The sequence below is a fragment of the Euleptes europaea genome, chromosome 5, assembly GCF_029931775.1.
Source record: "Euleptes europaea isolate rEulEur1 chromosome 5, rEulEur1.hap1, whole genome shotgun sequence".
NCBI lineage: Eukaryota > Metazoa > Chordata > Lepidosauria > Squamata > Sphaerodactylidae > Euleptes > Euleptes europaea.
In genome coordinates this window covers 74,952,829-74,971,063 of record NC_079316.1, presented here as the reverse complement: position 1 = coordinate 74,971,063, position 18,235 = coordinate 74,952,829, and the positions used below count along the sequence as shown (strand labels likewise).

Sequence of the window (18,235 nt, the reverse complement as noted above, 5' to 3'; positions counted from 1 at the left end):
TTGTTATGAGGATAAAACAGAGGACAAGAGAACAATGTAAGCCCTTTGGATCCCCATTGGGGAGGAAAGTGGAATATAAATGAAGTAAACAAGCAGATAAATAAGAAATGTCATGTGGTGGTGAAAAGTGCCATCAAGTCACAGCTGACTTATGGTGACCCCGTAGGGTTTTCAAGGCAAGAGACGTTTGGAGGTCGTTTGCCATTGCCTGCCTCAGCATCATGACCCTGGAATTCCTTGGAGGTCTCCCATCCAAATACTAGCCAGGGCTGACCCCGCTTAGCTTCAGAAATCGGGCTACCCTGGGCTATTCAGGTCAGGGCAATAAATGTCATACTAGTAGAAATGTTAATTAGTATACCTGTATTATTTACTCTTCCGGTTCATCACTGATAAGTTTCCAGGGATATGTCTAATGCAATGTGTTGTTAAATGAAAGAAGGTGAAACATCCACCTTATTAGTCTGCTCCACACATTATTACCTGATTCCAAATAAGGATATGTGGTAGAAATTAATCATTTTGCTACTTGTAGGAAATCATCCTGAAACGAGCAGCTGACATTGCAGAAGCGTTATACAGTGTGCCACGCAATCACAATCAGATTCCTACACTTGCCAACACTCCAGCTCATACTGGTATGATGGGAGTAAACTCATTTAGCAGCCAGCTAGCAGTTAATGTTTCAGAAACATCACAAGCTAATGACCAAGGTAAGGGAATATTTAAGAATTGTGTCTTCAACAGGGTGGGGGGAGTTGAGGTTCATCATTTTGTTCCACCCTTTCTTTCCCAGGAATCATATTTTCAGTCATCAAATGGAATGCTGACTGTATTCCTTAATAATTGTGATTCCTGGATGTATTTGTTCTGCCACACCATTCAGTATCTCTACTGAAAAGATGTAATAAAAATTCAAAAACGCATAATAACTGATAATTGTAAAATTATTAATATGAAATTGGAAGGTCACCAGTTGCAGCCTATTGAAGACCCTAATACACGTGCACTTGGGATTTTGTAACAGTTCCGTTTAACTAGCCACCTCCATGCATATCTTGTATGTTTGAGGAGAAGTGAGCATATGATTGGTAATCGGTAGGGTTGCCAACCTCCAGGTGGTGGCTGGAGATCTACTATAACAACTGATTTCCTGGCGACAGAAATCAGTTCCCCTGGAGAAAATGGCTGCTTTGGCATTTGGACTCTATGGTATTGAAATCCTTCCCCTTTCCAAACCACGCCCTCCTCAGGCTCCACCCCCAAAATCTCCAGGTATTTCCCAACCCGGAGCTGGCAACCCTAGTAATTGGAAAGCCTGTAAAAACAATTCCAGATGTGGAATTAATGTGTACGTGGTGTATATTTGGTTCACAGCTAACATTTCTAGAAACTACAGCTTTCTATCTGAACATGAATTTCATTTGTACTGTTGAAGTATGTGTTATGAAATTGTATATGAAAAGGAGCAGAAAATATAATAACTGTAGCTTAGATACTGTAAAACGAGACCAATCAAGATTTGAATTAATATAGTAAACATTTCTCATATATTTTCATATATATATATATTCCTTCTTACAAGTAAGAAATTGACTTTCAATACAGGAAAAAATGTACTAGTTCTTATCTAGAGAAAGCTAGCCGTGCCTTTGGCTTATAGAAGTTAATAGGACAAGTTAGTTACGACAAACGTTCTCTGGATCAGGGCCACTGCATTCCTCTCTTGCTGTTAAGTTCCCTAACAGGCCATTCGTGAGCCTCCAGGACGAAAGTCCTTCGGTGGCCAGGAAGGGGCTGCACTGGAATTTGTGTCCCCTGTGCCTGCAGGGGGACCCAGACGCTATTCTCCTGGCGCTGCCGCAGCAGCTCCGCCCAAGTACGCTGGCTTGGCCTTCCACCGGCGTCCCACTGGGACAAAGCCCTTCACCAGTGTTCCGGGGGGACGTTCCCAGGGTGTGCCGGGGGGCAGAGCTGCCAGTAGGCATCTTCCTGCCCCCTTTCGCCCTGGTACACTGACAGCGAGAATAGCATTGCTGCGCCAGCTTTTTGCCCCATTAAAAATATTAAAAACAGTTAAAAGGCAGCCGGGAAATGGCTTTGGAGGCACTGTGTCGGCGCCTCAGCCACTCCGTCCCCGGCCGCTGAAGGCTCAGGAACGGGCTGTAATTCTTCTTTTACAGAGAATGTGTCCATTCAACTTGCATGTGTCAAATTAATCTCATGAAACCTCTCTGTAAATTGGAGCAGGGTTGGTTTTCATTGATGCATGTACCCGGTGGGAGCACTTGTTTATCTTTAGTATAAAAATATCAATCATAAAAAAACAGTGTTTTAAAGTTAGATAACTGCAGCAAACAAGTGTGTTTTTCCCTGTCTCTTTTTGCCCACCTTGACATTTGAAGTCCTAGAAAGCCTGAAAGTTCATTCAGCACGTTGGTACAAAACTAGCAACCGAGCCTGTTGATAATTGCTACTAAAGACAAATGTGAAGGAAACTGACACAATTGGATCGAAGGGAGCTTTTGTTGGCTGTCCCTGCTAGGAGCAGAGACAACACAGAGTTATCGCAGATGATTTAAGTAGGGTTGGCGTGATAAGGTTATCTTGAACTGCAAAGAGATGATAGGGTAGTAGCAGACAGTATAGACCAAAGCGGTACAATCAATTAAAAGAGTGTAATGTATGATGCGGTTGGGAAACCCTTCACCCCTTTAAATAATCATTTTCTTGGGATGGGTTTTCTCCCCCCTAACACAGTAGGCTACAGTCGCAACACAAGCAGTGTTTCCCCGCGAGGATATGTTCCAAGCAGTACTCCTCAGCAGTCCAATTACAACACAGTCAGCAATAGCATGAATGGATATGGCAATGCCGGCATGCCCAATCTTGGTGTACCTGGTTCTCCTGGATTTCTTAATGGCTCCTCAGCCAACTCACCATATGGCAGTAAGTGTTTTTTTTTTAGAATTTTTAAAAAATAATTATATAGATTCCTATTTGTTGCCAATATATATATATATTACTTTTGTTTTGATTTTCTGCAATGTGAGCTACTGGATAAAAGGAGGGGTGACTCTGGAGGCTGGACATTTAAAAAAAGAAAAATGAACATGGCGAATATATTGGTATATGCCGTACAATAATCTCGGTTTAAAAGGGGGGAAAAAAAGAACCGGATTGGACTGCACAATTTGCAACAGTAAGTCCAACACAAAAGAGTTTGCCTGTTATCCAGAGCGTGGCAAGCCAAAGCATTTTGTTTTTGGTTTTTGTAGATTTTTCTTTTAAGCATTATAAGAGGCCAGGCCCCACCGATCTCTCTCTCTTTTTCCCCCCCTTCCATGTTTGCCATTAAAAAAAAAATCCACAATATGAGTCCTGATTATTTTTGCTTTATTGCAGTAGTGCCGTCAAGCCCTACCATGGCAGCCTCTTCGGTCACCCTCCCTTCAAACTGTAGCAGTACACACGGCATTTTCTCATTCTCACCTGCCAATGTCATCTCTGCAGTGAAACAAAAGAGCGCCTTTGCTCCTGTTGTCAGGCCCCAAGCTTCTCCTCCACCATCTTGCACCAGTGCAAATGGAAATGGACTTCAAGGTGAGCTGGATCTCTGTATCATTTTTTTGGGGTGTAATTGCAGGCTTTTTCAGACAAACACTAGAACCTTGAATTTTGAATCTTTAGAAGAATAGCATTTTATCAATGGCATATTTCTTTTTTAAAAAAACCACCCCAGATCTCCAAGACCCTTAATTGTCGGTGTGGGTTTTTAATAGCTTTCATTGCAGGTGTCAGACCTTAATACTAAATGTGTGGCACAAAACATAAGCCTACCATTTTACCATATGCTGGTTTGATTTTTAAGCCTTGCATTAGAAGAAAAACTAGCTGTTTTCCCAGCATTTCCCCTTAAGGTTTCGTGCATTAATTTTTAAACTAAACACACAACCCTGAACGTTTCTCACAGATCCTTGTACTTCTTGATACATTTTCTGCATGCATTTTTGATACACACATTTTAATCGGCAGTATTTCAAGATGTGCTGCATTTCCTTCTCATATAATTATCTGAAACTTGAAAATCTTACAAAATGTTTAAAGCTATGTTCGGTTTTATTGTTGTTCACCCTCAAATCAGAAAGGTGTTGTGCTCTTATTGGAGTTTATTCCAGTTAAATGGGCTTTAAATAAAAACGAAGTCAGGATAAATAGCTATAAAATACCTTGTAGAGTTCACACAGCAGCCATGGATCCAAATTGGCAAATTTATAGAAGGAGAAAAACAATAATTGTAAATACCTTTATTAAAGAGTTGTCTTTTCATTAAAACAAAACAATTCAGTTTTCAAATGCAGGGCCCAAACCAGGCCTCAGCCTGAGATTCAACTCCATCCGAAACCAGAAACACACTTTTAAGCATTTCACACCACATAGCATTGGTGGAATGGAGCACAAGTAGTATTGATTTATTTACACTGTAGAAGCAAGGCACTCTCCGAACATACTGGGGAAGAAAAAAGTCTGAGCTCACAAAAGCATGCACTCACATTTTAGGCTCTGCATATTGGTACAGCAGAATATCATAATCACATGTTATTATATTCATTCATACATAACCCAAAGTTTTCCAAGCTCTGGACATGTTTAGACATTTAAAGAAAATAAAATAAATATCATTGGTTGGGATGGAAAAGGGCTCGAGGAGATCAATCTAATCCATACCTATTTAAGATGCTATCCCTAAGGGATTTTTATCTCAATTACTTTTAAAATATCCAGCGATGGGAATCGGCAACCTGCCCCGACAAACTGTTCTGTTGGCTAGATGATTCTTTCTAGAATTCAAACCAGAAATTTAATTCTTCAATGTAAGCATGGCAGTCTGGCATAAAATTTCAATTCTGGCATTATCCCATGGTTTCACAAAGACATATTGATTCAGTAGTTAATCTGCCACATTTCTGTTTATGGGGTCTCTGGTGGAAGGGCAAGAGAGGACCTCAGCCTTTGGGCTCCACAGTGTGTACAATCAGAATGACCTCGGGGTCTCACTTAGTATAAAGCACAAGAACAGCCCCAGTGCATCAAGCCAAGGTCCATCTAGTCCAGCCACCAGTTTCCCACATTGATGAAACAGATGCCTCAGGAAGGCCTAGAAGCAGGGCACAGAGACCAAAGTGTTGTTGCTCCCCACTGCCTGGCATTCAAAGGCATTTTTCCTTTGAAAATCCTTCCATTTAGCCCTATAACCATTGATGACCCTGTAGTGGTTAAGAGCGGTGGTTTGGAGCAGTGGACTCTAATATGGAGAACTGGGTTTGTTTCCCCATTCCTCCACATGAGCGCTGGATGGTAATCTGGTGAACCGGGTTGGTTTCCCCACTCCTACACATGAAGCCAGCTGGGTGACCTTGGGCTAGTCACAGTTCTCTTCAAGCTCTCTCAGCCTCACCTAACTCACAAGGTGTCTGTTGTGGGGAGGGGAAGGGAAGGTGATTGTAAGCCGGTTTGATTCTTCCTTAAGTGGTAGAGAAAGTCAGCATATAAAAAACAACTCCTACTCCTCTTCTGCTTCTGCTTCTTATTCTGTATTTCACTCCCTTTTAAAGCAATCCAAGTTAGCAGCCTTCTTTACATCTTCTGGCTGTGAATTCCGTAAGTTAATTATGTCTGTCATTCCCGGGCACAAGATGTAGTCACCTCACTCAGTGTAAGGCAACATTATCAGTTTATTAAAGGATTAGCAAATGTTAAGAGCCAGAAGTATCACGTATACAAAATACTTAAAAATGAGGAGGCTCTTCTGCTACATACCAAACCCTGAACCGGAATCAGGTTGACTATGTGTGACTGCGTTCATGGGGAGCATCTTGCTAAATTATTTATCAATGATCTGATTCTGGGTCAGGGTTTTATACACAGCAGAGCAGCTCACTAATTTTGGACACTGGATATTTATCTTACTGACTTTGTATTTGTTTCACATGTAAATTATTGTCCATTTTTGGAGAGGGGGATTTGTACTGGTTATATTGAGGACCTGCTCTTCTCTTTTACTTATGAAGATGGAAGGGTAACATTCCCATAGGAATGTATCAATACTGTTTATTATACATAACTTTCCAGTATGTAGTTCTGTTACCCTGATTAAAAATGAAGCATCACTTTTCACAAAGCTGGGAAAGCAAGGAGTCTGTATTGAAGTAATCAGGTCAGAGATTTTCTGTAAAAAAGAAAAGGAAAAAAAGGAAAAGGTGGATTTGAATGTGCATAACGAAGTGATACTTTCCTCTCGTGAGGATTAGTACCACCTCACAATCCATGCAGGGATGCATGCACTGGAAATGATTCCCCACATAAAAAGCACCAGGATATGAAAACGTGAGAGAAGGTTTGATCTGTTTCTGATGCGCTAGCGATGCAGCTGTCACCATGGGTGCCTGCTATGGTAACGTAAGGTTGTCCGGTCCCTTTGTGAGTACAGTGCCACCTATTACGATTTCATGTTATTGTTATTTTTGATCCCGGGAGGGCTTATTGTATGTACTCTTCATATCTTTAAGCTTCTTTGAGAGCTACTAGCTACAAAAGCAAGATCTACATTTTAGAAACAAATTAAAAATTATGCTTGAATCAGCCATGTCATTAGGGAAAGGAGAGACACCGTAACCCAGGCACCTACAGATAGTTTATATTTTAAATTACAGCCATTCTGGCAAAATAATAGGGAGATGTGTTTTATTTGGATTTGGTTCATTTTGCTCATTAGCAATCTTATTTATTTACTTTGTTATAGTTATTACACATTTAGAGAGCGACCCTAAGCAGGTCCACTCAGAATCCGATTATGGTTTCTGCAATGGGGTTTACTCCCAGGAAAACATCCGTAGGACTGCACTGCAAGATTCTTCATTTGTGTAGCATTTACTCATGTAACTTCTTTTTTTATCCCAAAAAATTGGGATAAAATTCTCAGGGATTGTACCTCTCATTCGAGATCTCCTCCCTGTCAAATTTAAGGGCAGTAGGAGAAAGGATTCCCATTTTTAGGAACTCAGATTCTCAGTTGCAGAGCAAGCACAGGGTATTGTAAAAACATAGATGTGCAAGTGAATTTACTGCCTTTACTGGGATCCTCAAGCATGGAAAGGGGGAGAGGTTCAGGGGGCATATTTTAAACCCCCCCCCATTAAAGAAAAAGGGAGCGTGAGGTTAAGAGGAGCTAAACCTTTCCTAATAAGCCTCTTATCTCACTGTGCCCTGTTGGTTTCAACATTTTTTTCTTCCCAGGCTTCTAGGTTCAGAACCAGGCCAAAAGAAAATTGTATCAAGCGCTGGAGTAAAGCACAGCAAAAAGACAAACTTCTCTTGCTCATGTATTGATTACACGTGAACAAGAGATAGCTTTGTCTTTTCCCTTACCAGGGGCTAAGAGTTTCTGGAAGTGGATTTGAACTGAGGAAAACGACATTGCTGCTTACATGAAACCAAGATACTGTGAAATCGCAGATCCTAACTCATCAGTGCTCCATCTCACACACATAGATAGATAATCCTTTCCTTATAGTTGATCTTTACCAGCTTGTCCAGTTTTGGGGTGCATGTGTGTGTGTGTGCTCTTGGTGGGGAAGACTGGGCCTCTGGCCTCTACTCCTGCTGCCAAGCACTTTGTGGGGTTGGGAAGCAAAGGCTCTTCTTCTGTCTATATCCTTGCCCCTTCTCCCCACCCCCAGTCTGTGTAGCACTACTGCCTATAGATATAAAGCTGAGCTCCTGCTTAGTTGGCACAGCCCCAGATAATGAAGTAGCTTACAAAAATAGCCCCCCACCCCCGCTTATCCAGAACCAGAAATGGATGCTAGTCATGATGCATACCTATTCTCTCCAGAATCAGAGGAGCATGCCTATTATATTAGGTGCATTGGAACACAGGCAGGAGAATGCTGCTGCAGTTCTCTTGTTTGAGGGATTCCTAGAAGCACTTGGTTGGCTACTGTGTGAACAGACTGCTGGACTTGATGGACCTTGGTCTGATCCAGCATGGCCTTTCTTATGTTCTTATGTTCAGAACATGCCCCCCCCAAAGCCACTAAAATACTGCAAAGAGTAGTGATGAGGAAGATTAAATAACTGTTCTGATTGCCAAGCGTCCCCATTAGACGCATATCTGTAGCGTCCCTTTCTACCCTCACTACCCTTCTCACTGGCTGGCAAACTGAAAGCAGACATCAAAGTGTCAGAATGGTTCCAAACATTACTGAACATTAGGTTATTGTGGTCAGATTAGTTACATTAAAGAACTGGCCCGTTTTGAACCTGGCCTTTATTCATTATCATCTGAATCCACATCCCTACAGAACAAGGGTGAGATTATTAAAAAAAAAAAAAACAGATTGTGATAAAGCAGATTGTGTGAAACTTTTGCTCCTAGCAGCTTTGATAATTTCACCCTTAATAACTCTCAGGAGTGCAGCTTCAGGGACAAAGCAGCAACTTTTATGATAGCAAAGCAAGTGCATGATTTTCCTGGGTGTGTGAAAGACACGCAGCGAACTGGGCATTTTGAGAGAAGAAAATAAGATTTCACCTGATGGGCCCTGAATGTATACTGTGTGGGTTCTATCCTCATTTTATTCTGCTAGAGCTTGTAATGTGAAAATGGATGAAGCCCTTTGGTGCTAGCTTCAGTGGCCCTTAGTGCATCTCCAAATGTGTTTTATTCTGGTTCTCGGCTGGTTTAGTAAAAATATAATTGCTTAAAGGATGTTTTAAAAATACTCACATGTGAAAAGTGGTGTCAATAAAAGAACGAAACAAATATGTAGTGTAGACGTACCTGATATTTTATCCTGCCAATTAATATATTAGTATTAAAGAAGAAGAAGAGTTGGTTTTTATATGCTGACTTTCTCTACCAGTTAAGGACGAATCAAACCGGCTCACAATCACCTTTCCTTCCCCTCCCCTTCCCCTGTGAGGTAAGTGGGGCTGAGAGAGCTCTAAGAGAGCTGAGACTAGCCCAAGGTCACCCAGCTGGCTTCATGTGTAGGAGTGGGGAAACCAACCCGGTTCACCAGATTAGCCTCCGCCACTCGTGGAGGCGTGGGGAATCAAACCCAGTTCTCCAGATTAGAGTCCAACGCTCCAAACCACTGCTCTTAACCACTACACCATGCTGGCTCTCAAAGCAGGGCAGAAGAAGGCAATTAATCTCTGGCATCAGGAGGATTCTATTAATGCTGATTTCTTCTAGGTAGTCTCCAATGCCTGGAGGTTCTTTCTCTCTTATTAAACTATTGTTCAAAATTACTTCGTATTTTACCACCCCCCAAAATACAGCATTTAAAATAAAAAGTTGGTGACCATTACATGCTAGGTTAAATGTGGCAATGGAATAAGTCTGAACAGTAGTAATTTAGGCTACTCTTGTAAATATCTGTACTGAATGCCACAGATGCGTACTGAGTTGGAAAGGACCATAAATCTCTCCTACCTGTATAAATTGAACCTACACACAAATTGAACACACAAACATATATAACCTACACTGTATATATGATGGTATTCTAGAATTGGACCTAACAAGGTTCAAGGGGAATAGTTTTGTAACAAGAAGTTTATCTGCATGTATATCAAGCAGCATCAAATGGTGTTTATTTACTTCATTTATAGACTGCTTTTCTCACTGATACTCAGGGCAGATTACAAAATGTAGAAAAACAATTCAATCAGCAAAAAACATCCAGTAAAAATGCAATAGGACTAGGGTTACAGAAACTAGCAAATAGAAAACTGTCTAAGGCATGACATACCATAAAGAATACAGAGAATGGTTCAAATTACAAAGGTAAAAGACAGTGCATTATAATAGACTACCATCCTGTTCTCTTATAAAAGTACCTCAATGGAATGTTCCATTGTGGATCATATACTACATATCGCTTCACCTTACCTAAGGACAGTGGTCTTCGGTGAGGAAATTCAAACATAAAGTCGTGAGTTATCAAGTTGTGTGCATTTGTGTGCAAAAGAGCCCAAAGATTGTGTCCTGAGAAAATTTCAACTTAAAAAAATGTTTACATTTTAGCAATGCTTAGCGGCTTTCACCTTGCCAAGTCTCACCGCTTCTTCTATATCACCTTAAAATCAGTCTAACAAGTCACTCAAACTAGGAAGCTAAACAGTTGATCTAGGAATCCTGCTGCTTCTTCACCCTACTGCCTCATTGTTTTAAGATACAAAAGGGAGAAAAACTAGGAAAAGGCAAGGTAATAATCCTTTGCCTCCTTTGCTGGAAATCCTGCTTTCTCATCAGTGACAGCAACCAGTGTTCCCAATAAAATAAAGTTTGGAATTATGGGCTAGCAAGATGTACAGTGTAGGGATCTATGGTCTTTGCTGTCATTTCCTCCCAAAGGATAAAAATAAGAGGCACAGTGTAGCATGTATACAATCCTATAGCATAGCACACCAACAAATAGCATTTGCTGCACACAAATTCCATCCTTCACACATTCTTACTGATAACAAATATTCTGATGCAAATTATGAATCAGGGACACTGTGATGGAAGTGCCAGTGGAGAAATACCCGTAACAAACACTATTAGCTAGCTCATGACTTAATATTAGAGTTATGCACTGTAGTTAATTAGCTTGTACAATACACAGCTCAGTGTAGGCATCTCGCCCACACTCCTCTTCCTTAAGAAGAAATGGCTGGTATTTATTGTTGTGCCCATTCTCCTTTTACTCAGATGGATGAGAGCAGGGGCAATTTTCTCTGAATCTAGAATCTCAAGTGGTGGAGGTAGGGTTGCCAACCTCCAGGTACTAGCTGGAGATCTCCTGCTATTACAATTGATCTCCAGCCAGTGGAGATCAGTTCACCTGGAGAAAATGGCTGCTTTGGCAATTGGACTCTATGGCATTGAAGTCCCTCCTCAGGCTCCACCCCAAAAATCTCCAGGTATTTCCCAACCCAGAGGTGGCAACCCTAGATGGAGGAGATGGCCATGACTACTGGTATGGCAGGCCACATGGTGTCTCAGTCTTCATTCATCCCTTAAGGCAGAAGACAGACAGAGAGCCTGATAAGACAGCAATCATCCATGGACCCCCCTCAAATAGGCTCAGCATGGCTCTATTTTAAAGAGTTGCAACATTTGGCTGGCTGCATAGTGGGTTGGCTTTTCTATCTTGTAGGCAGGCAGCCCAATCTTAGAGGCTTCCCAGCTGTCACAGAAGCAAAAAGAGACAATTTTTTTTACATAAGAGGGGAAAATGCCCCATTGCCTACAAAGGCCGCACCACCAGAAAAAAAAGTGGTGTAGCCCCACCGCTGCTCAAGGGGGTGTTTCCGAGGCGAAAGGGCTGTGGAACCTGCCTAAAGGTAGCTCCACACCTGGGAAAGACCTGCTGGCATGGCTGCGCTAGCAACCGGGGCTGGCAGCACCTGGACGCTGGCGTGTTTGCGCCCATGCTGGCGTAGGTGCCACCTTATTCCGTGATAGGTGGCACCTATGCCAGTGTGGGGTCATGCTGGCTCCAAAGGTGCTTCACCCCTGCTTCAGGAATAGGATCGTAAAGATATATTAACCCTTTAAGCAATGAGAGGGAAAGACAGAGGGCATACACCCCTATGCAGTTTGCTACTCTGGTGTTCATCAGGAGGTGGGTGCTGTTCCCATATGAGCATATGAGTTATGTAACTGGCTAGTTTATTTTTTTTTAATAAAGTTGTCTTTAAAAATAAAAAAAACATGTTAGGTAAATCACTTTTTTATCAGTTCAGAGTCTCTCTGCTAGCCTTTTCTTGTTATAATATGAAATTACATAGCCCCTCTATGCATATCTACTAAAAGGCAACTCCCCATACTGTGCACAGGATATCAGCTTAACAGTGCCATCCTAAACAGAGTTATACTCTCCAAAGTCCATTGAAGTTAATGGGCTGAGAAAGGTACAAACCCTGTTTTGGATTGCATTTTTATCTTTACATTTCCCTCAGTGTATTCCTTACTGTGGGCAAGGCCTTGCATGTCTGTAAGAGTTGTGTAGAAACAAAGGAATTGTATTGGCATGTGTATGAATGGGGTGGGGAGGTCTGTGGTTGTATGTACGAATGTGCTGAAGATCATCTGGTAGCATGGTTGACCAGGAGCAGATATTTTGGTCATTCTGCTGTTTATCACATCCAGTCCTGTTGGTCTGTTAGCATTAGGGTTGCCAATCTCCAGGTACTAGCTGGAGATCTCCTGCTATTACAACTGATCTCCAGCCGATAGAGTTCAGTTCCCCTGGAGAAAATGGCCGCTTTGGCAATTGGACTCTATGGCATTGAAGCCCCTCCCCAAACCCCACCCTCCTCATGCTCTGCCCCGAAAACCTCCCACCTGAGGCGAAGAGGGACCTGGCAACCCTACTTATCATATTTATATCTCCTGTTACTACATGGAGCTCAAATTGGCTTATATCAGGGGTCTCTCATTGTATCCTCACAACTATCTTTCCCAGTGATAATTACTAAGAATTCACTCTCCTCCAATCCCAGTAATATAACCACAGCTGTTTTATTTATCATCTTTGTGTTTTACACTTACCATAACAGTAAAATTTATACTTAACAGTATTGTTACAATTTTCAGCTTCTAATGGAATTGTTATTTTTGTTCGTGATGTAAAGCTATAGCAATAAAATTCACTCCCAGCAATACTAATGCAGTGTTTCATGTCCTTAAAACTTAACCGTAAATGATAACTATAATAACATAATGTCTTTAAACATATAAATACCCTTGGGGGGAAAGTGGGATTTTTGTTTCTATCATGGTGGGACCCCAGGTTCTTTGATTGGTTATTGGTGGGATGTAAGATATAAAAGGCTGAGAACCACTTGACTCAATTATGCAAAAGCAATCCAATGAGCCAAGTATTTGAACCCAGGTCTCCCCAATCTAGGTTCACCACCGTCCTCACTACACCGTGCTTGGCAGCCACTACTAGTTCATTCAACTACAGATCAATAAGCTCACATGTCTGATGGCATTGGTAATAGTGTCTTTGAGTTTATGCCCTGTTTGCAAGATTGCATCTTATGGTGGAGGCCTTAACATTTGTATTTTTTCAGGACAAGATTGCATTTCAGAATCACGATTTGTTGTGTTGAGGAAGGGGCTTCAGATATACAGGACTACCCAACATAGACTAACCCCCAATATCTAAACTGCATGTTATAGACTGTTTTTAATAATGGACAACACAGACAATTGAAACCGTATTTCCTCTGTGCGTAACTCTTATTATTTGCAATATAAGAAGGTGAAAATTGGCTGAATGTTGCATTTACTGCTGCTGGCACTAAATTAGCAGAATAGTTGCTACCCAATGGTAATAGCATTATTAGTATTTATTGTTGTCAATTAATGGCAGAGAGCTTGCTGCTGTAGCAGATAGCCAAGACCCTGCTCCATCCCTTGCCAATGAGCTGCGGATTGCCACAAGGGAGCACTTACTGGCCGAAAACTGTGATATGCACATCACTATACCCCACCATTTGGCGCTGCTTCTCCCAGCCCTGATGGCAGCATTGTGCAGGAGCTAACTATACTGGAACTGTGCCATATTGGGGGGAATTCACAGCTGGCAGGGTCTGGCAGTAATCCAAGCAATGGCACATAGGGGTCGGAACGCAAGAGCGTCTGGCTGTTATGCTCCATCTGTAAACCTGTGACTAATCTTTCCATGTAAACAAAGGCATGTTCCAGACTTCCACGCTCGTGATTTGACTAACCCCATCAGTTACGTCTAGGACTAAGCAGTATTCCTCATTGAAACTGTCTATACAAGAAAGTTACTTTCCTGGGCAAATTTTTGTTTTTGCTTCCCTCCCCCCTCCCCCTCTTTTTGGTATTATCTTACCCATACTTTTCATGTGCTATATTTCATACAAAGCCCGATGAATAAGCATCCAGCAAGCTGTAAGATGTGAGAGAAGCAAGTTGCTACATGTGATCAACCCTGGGACACATGTGTCGGGGATGACTTGTGCATGGTATTCTCCCCTCTGAACTGAGGGCCCATTAATACCACAGTAGCATTCATGAAGCCATCCCCCTTAGGGCAGACATCTGCTTCCCCATCTGTTGTATGGAAAGGAAAATCCATGAGTACTATTGCTGATACAGATTCTCTGGATCCGGCCATAAGCCTCTAATCTAAGGCCAGTTGGAAGCACACACGTACAGGCAATAGAGAACTTATGACGAACCTTTAATTTGACTAGTTTGATTTATGCCATGCTGTGCTACAGCATGAGCAGCCACCAGCCATGTGGGTACCACAAGTGGCGCAGACAGCGGATGTTTGGGGTGCTCTGATTAGCGTAAGATTGGCAAACCTGCCCTTCTTTCCAGTGTCTCCCTTGCTATGAACCTGCCGGCTGTTTGATTAAGTAAAGGCAACTCTATCACAGGCACAGTTGCGGCAGAACATGCACTGTCATATGCTCTAGAATGCCATTTTCTCCTACTTTGGCTTAAGAAATACTTCAAGTGATGGCTGAGCTGCTTTCAAATGACATCGAACAAAACTGCACACAGCCCAGGTCTTCTGTATCACATCTTTAGGCACATGAAGAATCAAGCAAAGAGACTGTTACGTAAGAAACGTGTGTTTACAACAAGCTTTCAGAGAAACTGCAACAGCAAATCTGAGATAAATTGATATTTTGGGGGGAATTAATGAACTGGGAAATTGAAATTTGCATCACTACATCAAAAATATATTAATGTTTCTTGTACATAAATTAATGAGAAACATCATCGCGGGGGAAAAAATTAACACCAAAAGGTTAAAACAGTCCGAATTATATTCCTGCCAAGGAGTTAACCAGAACATAATGACAAAATTTAGCTTCTCCCTGTTGAACAAGTCCAGTCTTTTCTCCTTTGGTAGCACCTATGCCACAACAGCTAGCAACGTCTTGTATAAGAGACATGGGGGCAGAGCTGCATGGCACCACCCATCTGGCTTTAAAGCTGCAGAGAAAATTGCACTCGCTGGCCCATTCTGCAAACCTTAGGGTGGCAAACAAGGAGAGGAGTGGGATGCTCTCCGGTGTTTTGAACAGATGAAGCTGCCTTGTACTGAATCAGACCCTTGGTCCATCCAAGTCAGTATTGTCTGCTCAGACAGGCAGCGGGTCTCCAGGGTCTCAGGCAGGGGTCTTTCACAATCACCTACTCGCCTAGTCCCTTTAACTGGAGATGCCGGGGATTGAACCTGGGACCTTCTGCATGCCAAGCAGATGCTCTACCACTGAGCCATGGCCCCTCCCGTATTCTGCAAGGCCATTTCATCCAATGCTACTTCTTCAAGTATTGGGACAATTCCCATTGCCAAAACAAGGAGATGAGGATCCCCCTTGCATTACACCATTGGGTCTCCAGGCCTCCAATCAAATGAACACATGATGCTGCCTCATACTGAATCAGACCATTGGTCTATCATAGTCAGTATTGTCTACTTTGGCAACAGCTTTTCAGTATCTCAGGCAGAGATTTTTTTCACATCGCCTACTGACTGACAGTTATTTTGAACTGGAGATACCAGGGAGTGAACCTAGGACCTCCTGGATGCCCTGCCACCGAGCTGTAGCCCCTCCCCTATACAGCATGCAGGGAAGAACATAAGACTAGTCACAATATTTTTTAAAACAAACTAGCAAGAGAATTTATTTTTTAATCATGCCCTTTTGTACTGCTTTGAGTGACAGATTGCAAAAAAAAACAACCAAGTGTACTTAACTGCTTAACTTAGATTTCAGAAAGTCATTGATGTTAAAGGCAGCACGCTATTAGAATAAAAATACAATTAATAAAATGTCAAAACTGAGACTTTCCATTTAAGCCCAAGTGCTTGTAGAGAGAGAGGGAAAGCTAAGGTTAGTCAGATTTTCATTTAGGGAACTTGAGAAGTGTCTGGTCCTTGATTGGTGAGTGAGCCGGCCTTGTCTGACATTACCAAAAGTGACCATGTTGTTTCTCAGCTGTCAACATAGGCAGTCTCTAGGGAGTCTGGGCCACTGTTTGCCATTAACAAAACGCTAAGAGAAATATCACACATATGGGAGGCAGGATGCTTTGCACACACAAAAAATGTCAGAATCCTTTTCGAAGTCTTTATAGAATGCCTCTTAGAAAAGTCTTTATTTTTAAAATAGATTTGTGTATATATAGAGAATCGCTTTTCAGTGGTCTCTCCCTTACCTCACCCAATTGGACAGCCTATTAAAAAAGAACCAGAGGACACAAAAAAAAAAATTCTGAGTGCCACTGCATGCCAAATATGTTATAATGTTAAATGGGAAAAAAGGATCCATCAACAGTCCATCCTGGATCAAAAAAAAAAAAAGCTTATGCACATTCATCAGTGGTCCAGAGAGCCTCTTCTACAAACGTAACAAATTCTTGTGTGTATCACAGTTAGTTTCTTGGTGCAGTATCCTTGCATCCAGAGGGAAATCAAGGTGCATCCAAGGAATCGCTTCCACAAGTGAAATTTCTGTTTCATGTAGCTAATCCTACATATAACTTGTGCAAGAACTTGTGTGCAGAGCTGCATAAATAGTATTTTCCTTAGGTCACATCACAGCACTCTGGATAACAGACCAGATATTTTGTAAAATAGGTTCGGTGGATGTTTTTTCGTTTTCTTTTTTAAATTGTGTGTAAGTTGGTGGTACTGGGGAATATTTATGCAATGGGGTTGGTGGGGGTTCCCCCCCCTTGTGAATTTTAATACATGGATATACATTGACATTTGTATTAATAGCTCTTTTTCTTTCTCTTTCAGCTATGTCTGGGCTTGTAGTCCCACCAATGTAAATTCATTTTTGTTTACGTATCATAGCACCAAGCTTCAGAAGATTGAGCTTTTTAGGGGACAGGTTTAGTATATAAGACGTGCTGATGGAACCAGTATCTTCAAAATACAATCAGCAACACGTTGAAATGCTACAAAAAAAAAAAACTTTGTTTAAAGATTTTATTTAAACTATTAAGAATCAACATGCAAACAATCAATTTCTTCATGAACAATTCCATTTTATTGACTGAACTGCTCTCATATTTTCACATTTCTTGGTCCTGAAGAATACGGAAAAAGCGACGCCTATTTTGTATAAAGTTTCTGATTACGTCTTGGCTATGTCTAGTACTTGCTATGTGTCGGGAAAAACTTTGTGGATGCACCATTTTGATTATCATGAAACACTGACGAAAACGCCTCCAAAACGTTTTTTTTCTGTACTCATAACTAGATTCACAATGGTTGTGTATCTCTATAATGTGAAATATTTTTTGTGGTGAAAAAAGGGGGCCAAGGAGGTATGAGCCATCAAAACTGGAAAAAAAAAGGATGAATATATGATTTGGGTTAATTTTGGGAGCTGGGGCGGGCGGGAGGGTTTATCACTGCTTAACTTCATCTTAATGAAATGGAACTTTGTAACTTATTGTAGTTAGAAATTGTAACTTTGATATTGAATTCTCTTGCCTTCAACAAGCACACTGACAGAGGAAAAAAATGCTACTGTCTGTTGGTTAAAATATACTTCCACTGCTAGAGCTTCCTGTTAAGCAAATGTGATCTGCAACATTTTTTCAACTTTTGCTAGCACTGTATACTATTGCATTCTTAGGCTACTGTGAAGTCTATGTTTCTTGTACCAGAAAATTGTCCTTTTGACTTCTAGATCCTTCTTCCCTAATGTGTTTTGTATGTGGTTATAAAATTGTAGACTTTTGTGATTTTGCCAAAGTTGTAGCTAAATATTTATACACTTGTCTTGAATTTTTTTCAGATCCACTTAAATATTTAGAAGAGCAAATTTTATTCCTTATAAAAGATAAGGAATAAAATAGTCATACATTGCAACACTTTCTTTCACATAAACACTTGCAATCACCAAGGGAATTTGTTTTGTAACATATCGATTATAAATATTGTATTTATCTTTGAAATTTTGTATATTGCTTTCCATCAATTTTGTTTCTTGTAGGTATGTTTTTTTTGTCATTGACTGGTATTGTGATGCTGTGAAAAGCATTAAGCCAAGAACAGTTGCCTTCATATTTTTTTGTTAAAATAAATTTGTGTTCATTTATTTCATTTGTATTTCAAAAAAAGTTGTTATTTGTTTGGACTTTCCATCCTTTTGTTATTTTGAG

At 41.1% G+C, this 18,235-nt stretch overlaps 1 protein-coding gene across 8 annotated transcripts in view; it reads left to right on the top strand.

Annotated features, from left to right (window-relative positions):
* Positions 1 to 17,447, top strand: part of EBF3 (EBF transcription factor 3) — a 202,696-nt gene extending 185,249 nt beyond the window's left edge. For 3 of the 8 annotated variants that reach the window (XM_056850642.1, XM_056850641.1, XM_056850640.1), the window contains exons 13-16: positions 536 to 713; positions 2,761 to 2,949; positions 3,514 to 3,603; positions 16,860 to 17,447. In XM_056850642.1, the coding sequence (XP_056706620.1) occupies positions 536 to 713; positions 2,761 to 2,949; positions 3,514 to 3,603; positions 16,860 to 16,891 (489 nt within the window). In that variant the 3' untranslated portion in view covers positions 16,892 to 17,447. Of the gene's footprint in view, positions 1 to 535; positions 714 to 2,760; positions 2,950 to 3,405; positions 3,604 to 16,859 lie in introns of all 8 variants that reach the window. The other 5 variants (XM_056850639.1, XM_056850637.1, XM_056850636.1 and 2 more) reach the window with 3 other exon arrangements.
* The last annotated feature ends 788 nt before the right edge of the window (positions 17,448 to 18,235 follow it).